This window comes from Castanea sativa, chromosome 9, assembly GCF_040712315.1.
Source record: "Castanea sativa cultivar Marrone di Chiusa Pesio chromosome 9, ASM4071231v1".
In the NCBI taxonomy this organism is placed as follows: domain Eukaryota; kingdom Viridiplantae; phylum Streptophyta; class Magnoliopsida; order Fagales; family Fagaceae; genus Castanea; species Castanea sativa.
The window spans coordinates 35213214-35223116 of record NC_134021.1 but is presented as its reverse complement, the minus strand read 5'-3'; the positions used below and the strand labels follow the sequence as shown (position 1 = coordinate 35223116).

The following is a 9903-nucleotide window of genomic DNA, read 5'->3' as shown; positions in this document are numbered from 1 at the left end:
CTTACTGTCTTCTCAAAAAACAGGAATCTATATGATTTAACTTGATTAGATTTTTTTTTTTTTCTCTATTTCCATGGAAAAATGAACGAGCTTTTGTTGTCCATGCAAGATATTTTTATGAAGTATGAACACAGTTAAGACTCAAGTGAAAGCTAATAAAGATCAATAACATGACATCTACTTTAATGGGAAGCGTATAATGTAATTAGACATACCCACAACATATATAAATTTGCAAGAACATAATGCTCATCAACAATTTTATTTCTGCATTACCAAACAATCTTCAAACGTGGAACCTTTAACTGTTGCACTGTTTGTTGCTAGCAACTATTTTATTATTGAAGTTACTATGAGAAATCATAGTAAGAAAGAAACATTATTACGCACAAACTCAGAGTACATACATTTCTATCAATTTTCAATAATGTATGTTCATGACAAGTATGGCTGTATGGAAAGAGGACCAACTTCAACAGCAGCATTGAGTGAACATTATATGAATTCTTCTGATTCTTTTGTTCTACCACTTTTGTATGACTTGGGTCTCCTAGTTGTAGGCATATAATCAAATGATATGATTGCATCACGATGCCTAAGTACACGATCTCTAAGCAACCTTAGTGGACCACTGGAATCTCCTTTTGAGGGGCACCATTCAACTGTGTCACGACCAGGAGTTTCTCTTTCCCAATGGTAACCTGCTGCTTCTCAGTAGTGGCTACTGATTCTTCATTCACTTGAACTTCATTTTCTCCCACAGGATGTGATCTTCCACTTCCTCGTACAAGATCTTTAATGGTGCTTTTTAGTTCGCTGTCCTTTATCAAAGACTCCAGTGTCACATGTACACCTGAGTACAACAAAATTCAAAATAATAACAATAATGAGGTCATGAGCCTCAATATGCAACTCTGATATTATAGTTGGAAACAGGGCACAGCTTGAATGAACAAGGCAAAAGGCAAGCACAGCAAGCTTAGTTTAATATTTAACACAAAAATTTAATGCATACGGAATCTCCAGTAGTGCTTAGGATTTGTGGGGTCATTAATTGTCTCCTCTGCTGCAGGGCGTGTGGTATATTCTTCTTTCAATGCCATCAAATCCTGATCATCAAATAAAAGCCTATATGACATGACCAACCAATAGAAATACTAACACTCCACCTTTTTTACATGCAACAGAGTACACATTAATCAATTAGTACAATGTTAAGACATGAACACAACCACAGGGAGAACAAACATTTTAGCTTAGTGCTATTTACTGCGCTTCCCACAGGGCATTGATTATATGAAGTTGGAAGATGTACCCAAGAGTTTGAGAACAGTATCGAAGACCTCACTGTATTAACATGACCATTACATTACCTGAAGAGGGAAAATTGCCCACATTGATGGGGCTTCAACATGTTGCCTTATAATGAAATGTGCAACCTCTGGAACACATTGACTAGGTGGTAAAATGTCAGACCCCACTACACTCTTGAAAAACCGTCGTCTTCTTTCTTCATCTTCTTCCCACCAAGCGCGCAGGGTTGAGCAGTCATGGCAAGATGGAGCACACACCTGAACACATTTATTTACACACCTACCCAGTTACATTCTAATGACAAAGATGAAGATTTGAAAAGTTCGATTGGAGGTATTTATAAGCATATGGCCAATTGCAATATAGCCAAAATCCCATAATTTCAGTGCTTTATAAGGAAAATGAAAAAGGAATACAAAATTTAGAAGAAAAAAAAATTGTGCATGCTCCAATTGTAAATTTTTGGAATACTCTAACCCAAAACAAAAGCTTATACATACAAATAAAAGCTTAGTATAAAATAGAAATCCATAGGTGAAATTAAATAAAATTTAAACAGCCAACAGGGTAAAGCTTGTCAACCTAATTAGAAATTGAAACAACTTTCATACACTGCTACAAGATCATAATTTAACTTCAGGTATTAAAAAGGATGCATATTATGAAATCTAGAAAAGGCCAGGCTTTCAACCATAGTCCAAATAACAAATAATAAGAAAAATAATTTACATTATTAATTTACAATGAGCAATGGCAAGGATGATGTTTGGTGCAATTGGAATTATTCTACTAATTTACACTATCAGTTGAAATAAGTCCTTTTGATTTGGCAGCATCATTTTATTGTACAGTGTTGATCCATTTTAGGACTCCAAAAAGATATTTTATTTTCTTTTACTTTTTCATTGAGGGTTTTAATTACCAGACCAGAATGCTATACAAGAAAAATAAACCAGCCACATCCATTCCTGTTGCACCAAAAGAATGGGCTTAAGATAGACAAGCAGTATGACAAGATTTTAGCATCATGAATTGTATCGAGAGGATACATTTTAGGACTTCTCAATAACAAGTTTTTCAACTTCTGGTTATAGTGTTAAAAACCATTTCAGAATGCTATACCAGAAAATAAACCTGCAGAATCCCATTCTAGTAATAACAAATTGCACCACAATAAAACAGGCACAAGATCTTACTGTCATGTAGCTGTATTGAGAAGGAATACCAAACTCCAAGCCAGGTTCACTTGGCATGCGTTGAATCCGCAAACCTATTAATCCCAACTCTTGCATGACCTGTATCAAAATTAACCAGTTAGAAGACAGATTTTTGTCAAATATATGCAAAATCAGAATGATAAATCCCTGTGAGAAAAGGAGAGAACTGATAAAGGTGGGAGAAGGTTGTGTGGTTGAGAATAGTTTAATCAACATACAGGGTGAACACAAGAAGGAATAAGACCCAGATCTTCGCCGCAAGCTAGCATATCAGATGAGTTCAGGAGGACAGGCAGAGTCTTCAAAGCATTTTGCCGCCAAAGATCCTCTTGCCGGTGGAAATAGTAATCATAATATAATCTTTTCAGAACATTTTTGCTGTATCATGGGATGACAAGTAAGATGCTAAGTTGGCAGTATCTTAAGAAAGTTGAAAAGAAAAGTAGGAAAAGAATTCTTTTTGGCACCAAGAATAGACAATCAAATTTATCAAAATATGTACAAGGCACAATGCATTTTAAGTCATACTTGCAATACTTTTTCATGCATGAGGACCATACAAATGTATAAAATAAGCTAATTTTCCACACCAATATGATCACCTGTGATCATCCAAATCATTAAAACTTGAAGTATCTTCAAGATTGAAACGAGGATAGAACTTCCTTGGATCCTCTGGATCTCTGATGAGAACTATATTCTGCAGGAAATACTGGACATATCATAATCCAGGACCGGAACAGGTAATGGCAATTGTAGGATCTCATAGCATAATTAAGAAAAGCGCCCAGGATAAAATGCACATAAAATAATTAAAAAAGAGTTTGTAAGATGAAAATCAAAGATTAAAGCTTTCTTTGAAATTATATTATACCTGAAGAAGATCAAAAAGACCACGCCTTGTCTTGTTTTCACTCTCCAATAACAAGGACCTCTCTGCACATGCCTTCAGCTTGGCAGCAATTTTTTTCTCTGTGTTGCACTCCTCCTTGAACTGAGAAGTATATATAGGAAAATAAATTAATTTAGAGGGAGGCCCCTCAGCCTAATATTTGACAGAAAAATCCCCCCAAAGACTAATTATGAGTAATGAAGAAAAAATATATAACAAATCCATTTATCGACTAAAACTACTATTCTCACCTCATAGCACTGCTTCTGATATTCATTGAGAAAAGTTGAGGCAATAAAAGTCCAATATGATCCAAATTTATCCTGAATCAAGAATAAAAATCAAAGAAAAGAGACATACATTAGCAGAAACAATGCACAGTAAACTTACAACAAAGAAATAGAAGTCATAGGTTGGTTACAATAAGTCAAAGCAGACTGCAGCTAACAAAAAAATTCAGTAACCTGTAACAATTCCTGCCGAATATATGGATGACTCAATCGATCAAAGTCCCATATTCCCTCTTTTTCAAGTTCTTCCTACAGAAGAAGCATTAATTTGTGTAAATTCACCAAAATAACATTAAAAACTATTGCTTCCCTTAACAGAGACCATGCTCTACATTCATTTATTCTCCAAGTAAGAAAGCCTTTTTGATTAGGCAAGCATAACTTTACCTGACTCAGAGGGATAGATGGTCGAAATTTTCCAACTAGACCTGTCGTAGCATGCTCCGGAAGCTCCCAGATTCGAAAGAAACCCAATATGTGATCAATCCGGTAAGCTGTAAAGTAGTTTGCCATCTGTCATGGAAACAAAGAAAATTAACCTTTGGCTTATTCACGAAAGTCAGTGAAAGAGACATGGCACCAAGACCAAGGCACATTGAAAGAAGGATCAAAATCTATTGAAAGAACAAAACCTGGGTTAAACGAGCTTGCCACCAAGCATAGTTGTCTTTTGACATTTCCTCCCAGTTATAAGTAGGGAATCCCCAGTTCTGGCCATTTTTATCAAAATAATCTGGAGGTGCTCCAGTGGCCGTGTTCATGCGAAACAAATTTGGATAGACCCAGGTATCCACACTGTTTCTGTCAACACCAATAGGTAGGTCTCCCTTCAATACCACTCCTTTCTTTCTTGCATATCCCGCAGCTTCTGACAACTGTAGTTTTGTGATGTTACCAAAGAATAAGATGCCTTTATGTTCAACAGTGTGACTTGATGTATAAAATACGTGACAGAGATCAATTCTGCTTACTTGTAAATGTAAATGGAATTGGATATAATAATGGAAGCAAATCACATCATACTGCAAGCTGTCTTTTGCAACGAGTTTCTCAAGCTGAAGGAAAAGGGGAATTGTTGTAAGAAAATCAAGGAAAAGCATCTTCTCAATATCATCAAGTAGCTGTATATATGGATAGACCCATAAATTTAGTGAAAAACATCCAATCTCTAATCTTAAATGAAGGGAAATCAAAAGGCTGATTACCTTATCTTTTGAAAACTGAGAAAAGCGACCCCATTCACTATGATCTGATGTTTCAAAAAAGTCCCGCAGGAAACAGAAGGCCGCATAGGGTTTTAACCAATCCTGACCAATTAAAACATAATTCAGTTTAGCAAAAGTTTTGAAAGAGTAAAACTGAAAATCAATTAAATCAAAGCTGAACAAGCAAAGGGCAATCTGTAAAAAGCGGAAAATGTGAATCATTTGTTATAATATTCATAAAAATAAGCTGAACATTTAACACAGTATGACCTCATTCTCAGAAAAAAATTTCTGAAAGGATTCAGAGCTAAGTATCAAATCCTTCTCTCGGGTGAAAATTTTCTTGGCAATTGAAAGTTTAGTAGCCATAGTAGCCTCATAATCAACATCCTGCAATGACAACCTGAATACATTAATATGAACTGGTAATACATGCACCAAAGAATGAACTGTATCATTACTATAACTTTTCCAGTCAACATCCAGCAAACACAACATAAATACATTAATATAAACTGGTATTACATGCACCAAAGAATGAACTGTATCATTACTATAACTTTTCCTGTAAAACTGTTAATTATAATGTGTCAGATATTCAAAAGACAATCACCACAGATGAAGATGACTGAATTGTATTTTAAAGATATAAACTCAAGTATTGCAATTTGCATTGCAGTTTCTTTATTATTTCTTCTTTTTAAACCAATCCGATTTCCTTTTTGCTTTAATAATGTAATAAACTATCCTTGTATTCATAATAATGTCTTCTTACTTATTAATCATTGCTCAGGTCAAGTCTGTAGGTGAAACAGTAAAAGTATAGACAGGAATCATTTTGCCTATATTGTTTTTTACAAAAGCAACAGTCACTGAATGTGACTCTCAGGTATAATGAATGCAGTTACCTTTCCATCTAGTCGTTGTTTTGCCTTCAGAATTTCTTGCTGTAAAGAAAAGATAAGAAACAAGGAGGCAATAAACACTTTTAAAGTATCAGCATAAATTTCAGAAAAAGAATATCTGTTTAAATAAAAATTTGAAAGTCATGCACATCACCTTGATATCATCTGGAATATTTTCTGAAAGAGCCTGAACTCTCAGGTATAATGGATGCAATGCAAAAACAGAGAGTGAACTGTACAATCAAAATAATAACAAAAAATGTTTGTCAGATCATAATTGCAAATCTATAATAAATACTCAAGGGTGACTTCATAAATACTCAAGGGTGCTTGAAGTCACCGGAACATATAATTTGACAAAACACATAAGATACTGTTCTCTTACAATGGCACATAATACAAAAGAAGAAAGGGCATTCATGAAGCTAGAGAGAGTGGTAGGTTAATTTATTTTAAAAATCTTGTGATTTAAACTCAGTGAAAAATAATAAGTGAAACATTTAAGATATCATTAGTGTGCGACAAGGAAGTATAAGACAGAAGAAGGGGATTTTGAAACCAGAGAAAATGGTAGGTTTCTTATAATTATCAAAGCCAAGATGAATTACAGATCTAAGCAGGATAATAAATGGAATTTGGGAACACACAAATGTGCCAGTCAAAAGCAGCAAAGAAATGAAAAGTGCAGCAATTTGCAACTTCAACAAATTTTCAAAATTGTCAAGGCAAGAAAAATGAAGGGAACATTGAAGGTATACCTGTAAGGATATGAGTCCCACCACATCCCATGCACAGATGTATCGTTGATTGGTAAAAGCTGTACTAAATGGAACCCAGAATCCACAGCCCAGTCAACAAGTAACTTCAGGTCAAGAAACTCTCCAACTCCAAGATCAGATTCTGACCTAACAGAAAACATAGGAATGGCAACACCAGCAGCCCGCCATGGCAATTCCTAACAAAATAAATGAATATGTTAGAGCCAACAATAAAAGTTCCACGAAAACATAAAATTCACTTACATAGAATCTATGTTTGACAACATACTCGAAACATGCCATCTGAAAGAAAAATGTATCTTGGTTGATTCTTCGAGGAGCCAACAATTAGTTCCCGATTGGGACCAGTTTCTAAAGAAAAGTTTCCTGCCTTGCCATACTTACTATAATTATATGTGGAACAACCGTCAAGGAAAAAAGAGAGATGAACATAAGAGTTGGTAATCATTAGGTAATATGCATAGCAAGCAATAATATACAGATGCCGTATTGAATATTAAGACACCAAGAAGGATATTTTATTGGCAAATCGACCTTCCGCAGCACACAGTCACCTTGCCAGATTGAATCACCAGCATAGCTAAGTTTAAGCCCATCTTGAACTTTCCATTTCCCCAAATTTATATGGCTACCAATCACATAAACCTGCATGAGTCCAACTTCAATTAATCCTACCAAGAATCAAGGCGACAAAAAAAAGCAACAGAACTTATAGATAATATCAAATCATATCCAAATAAACAGTAAAATTCTCATTTGGAGAACAGAGTTCATACTGATGTGTCTTCTTCTATATTTGGGCAGCAAATTTTGAATTGGACGAGGACTGTCTCTGCTGATAACCAGAAGTAAAAAGCGAAACAGAACTTTACATCAGAATTACTACAAAACTTTCTAAAAAAAAAAAGGAATTACTAAAGAACTCAAACTACATCCAATTACCTTCCTCATCCAGCTTATTCTGAATGACTCCTAGAGGTGTCTCTACGTTCAAAGTCCAACTTCGGTTAAAAATTACATTTTTGAATGCACTTCTAAAAGGGAGATCATCAGAGCCAATCTGGATTTTATTATAACAGAAATTTTCAGTAAATTTGTTAATGTCAAGAAACAAACAGTTTCCACAATGAGCAAATCATATAGCAACCCGAGGAAAAAAGAAATATGTCACTCCTTTTCCTCTTTTATAAGTAAAAAATATTTCTGCCACTCCATTTGATTCCTGAAAAGACTGAGGATCCAAAAAAATTTTGAAAAAAAAAAAAAAAAACTTTAGAACCATATGTGGTGGGAGTGGTTGTCATGTAAGCCTGTCTTTCCGTTGTAAGCAACCAAAGAGTATAGATAAGTAGAACAGAACAGTAAACCATAATATTCAGGATAAAGTGAGCATCTAATTACAACTTTCTCCGCCAAAGTAAAAGTTCAGTGAAAGAAAAGAGGCAAAAAACATCGTATTAACTGAAACAAATACAATATACATAAAGCTGTCAGCAAGAATATGGTAATGGTCCAAGTGGTTGGAGAGAAAACTAAACAAAAGAAAAGAATGTTTAGAATCTTAAGCCTTTTGTTTTGAACTATGACAAGATTCCATAAAAGCTTTAAAAGAAATCCAAAACCAACTAAATCAAAATGTTAAAAACAAGAGATTATTAAAGCTTCACAGTTTCAATAAATTGAAACTTCTATAGGATCTCGGCAGTCATTCCGTACTGAAATTCCCAGAGCAGGAATATCCAAAACAAATAAATAAAATTCCTAAAACACAAAGATATCAGCGATGACTATAGTCCAGTAAAAGTGCTAAAGTTGTACTCCAATAAGGAACAAAAAGAAAACCCTGCAAAAGTCATAATTGATAACAGTTAGAAAGAAAAAGAGAACAAAAGTAGCACCTGCCAAAGGTCATGGAACTCCACCACCTCACCATCCTGAATCCCATCGGCCAATAGCAGTTTACGCTTCCTTCCCATCTCACATCTCAGAACATTCTTATCACCATCCACCACATAATAACTGTACTCACAATTAAACCCACTTGGAACTGCAACACTTCCACTCCATATGAGCTCATCACCTTCATGAATGGGGCTCAGCAACAGGCCTTTCTTCACATTCCATGAACCAAGCACTGGCTCAGACCCACATACAAGTATGCTCTGACCCCACTGAGTAAAATATGGCAATCTGAAACACACATTCACTGATTTCAATGACTTGGACCCTGAAAACAGTCCCAAATTCACCATTTCATCCAAAAATGGATCGGACCCAGATAACACTTTCCAATATCTAGCAAAACCCAAGTCAAACTTGTTAGTATTGTACCAGGCAAGATTGAATTACAGATTCGAAATAAAATATTAAAAATTAAAAAAAAAAACACAGAATTTGAGGGAAAATTCTACTATTTTTAGAGAAAATGAAGAGGACCCAGATGAAAAATCTCAAGGTTTAGCTTGAAATAAATCAAACCCAATTGAGATATGAACTATTAGTAATCACCTTTACTTGAATTTAAAGTTTTATGCTTACACGTCAACTTTAAGGAGTGGTGCTATTATCAAGGAGAAAGTGTGGAGAGCAAACAAAGGAATCTGAGAATGGAGTTTGTTTGGTTCGAAGAAACAATAGAGCTGAGAAATGCTAATGCTATCACTTCCCTCAGTCCAGATATTTTTAAGGCAGAAAAAAAAGTTGCTAGATTTTAAGCGTGAAAGACAGTGAAAGAGAGAGACAGAGAGGTGGGTTTGTGGTTTTTTTGTTTCTCTACTTTTTGTTTTTCTTTATTAATCAGTATGATATTTTTCTGGTGAGGACTGGGTGAGTGAGAGTGTGCGTGTGTCTTGTTGAAAGTTGTTAACTTGTTACAGCTTTCACGGGAGAGTGACACTGTGGAGTGTGGACAGTTGGCTCATCTCATGCCTGACGAGAAGCCGTGAGATGATGAGATTACACAAAAGTTCCTCAGACTCTGTGTCCACGTATCTTTTATTATGTTCCAAACAAAATCCTCAATCATCATCTTTGCTCTTTTCTTCTTCTTTTTCATAAATATTTCTGGATTATTTTATTCTACACATTTCCAAGGATTGCCGTGATCAAGTTAAATACAGATGGACTTTTTATAAAAATAAAAATAAATATAAATATTAAGAAGGCGGCTCTATGGGCCTCTTTATTGGTATTGGATGCGTTTAGTGTCGGTTTACGTATCTATCCACTATCCAGTCCACTAGCCTTTTTACAGATTTTTTGATAGAGACATTTTAAATGTTATTGTAGCATCAAATTCACA

General features: G+C 35.0%; 1 protein-coding gene across 2 annotated transcripts; it reads right to left on the bottom strand.

Moving 5' to 3' along the window:
• Positions 1–231: 231 nt before the first annotated feature.
• Positions 232–9359, bottom strand: LOC142610399 (4-alpha-glucanotransferase DPE2). 2 transcript variants are annotated; one of them, XM_075782215.1, is made up of 23 exons: positions 9111–9359; positions 8501–8897; positions 7545–7662; positions 7379–7437; positions 7108–7247; positions 6871–6985; positions 6582–6778; positions 5978–6056; positions 5827–5865; positions 5189–5308; positions 4919–5020; positions 4685–4768; positions 4346–4588; positions 4101–4226; positions 3888–3962; positions 3675–3746; positions 3406–3525; positions 3134–3231; positions 2750–2909; positions 2511–2609; positions 1374–1571; positions 1016–1109; positions 232–853 (listed from the first exon to the last, which is right to left on the bottom strand). In XM_075782215.1, exons 2-23 carry the CDS (start codon positions 8852–8854, stop codon positions 621–623), a joined length of 2925 nt encoding a protein of 974 aa, XP_075638330.1. In that variant the 5' UTR covers positions 8855–8897; positions 9111–9359; the 3' UTR covers positions 232–620. The 2 variants fall into 2 exon arrangements, with proteins under 2 accessions (XP_075638330.1, XP_075638331.1); XM_075782216.1 differs by having other exon boundaries at positions 9141–9274.
• Positions 9360–9903: the final 544 nt, after the last annotated feature.

What these genes read in the sequence shown, in the direction of transcription:
- LOC142610399 (XM_075782215.1), bottom strand. Translation starts at nt 8,854, where the DNA reads ATGGTGAATTTGGGACTGTTTTCAGGGTCCAAGTCATTGAAATCAGTG. An exon ending in GAATAAGCTGGATGAGGAAG is followed by an intron (nt 7,438 to 7,544) that starts GTAATTGGATGT and finishes TCTGGTTATCAG; the next exon opens with CAGAGACAGTCCTCGTCCAA. An exon ending in AATTCCATTTACATTTACAA is followed by an intron (nt 4,589 to 4,684) that starts GTAAGCAGAATT and finishes ACAAAACTACAG; the next exon opens with TTGTCAGAAGCTGCGGGATA.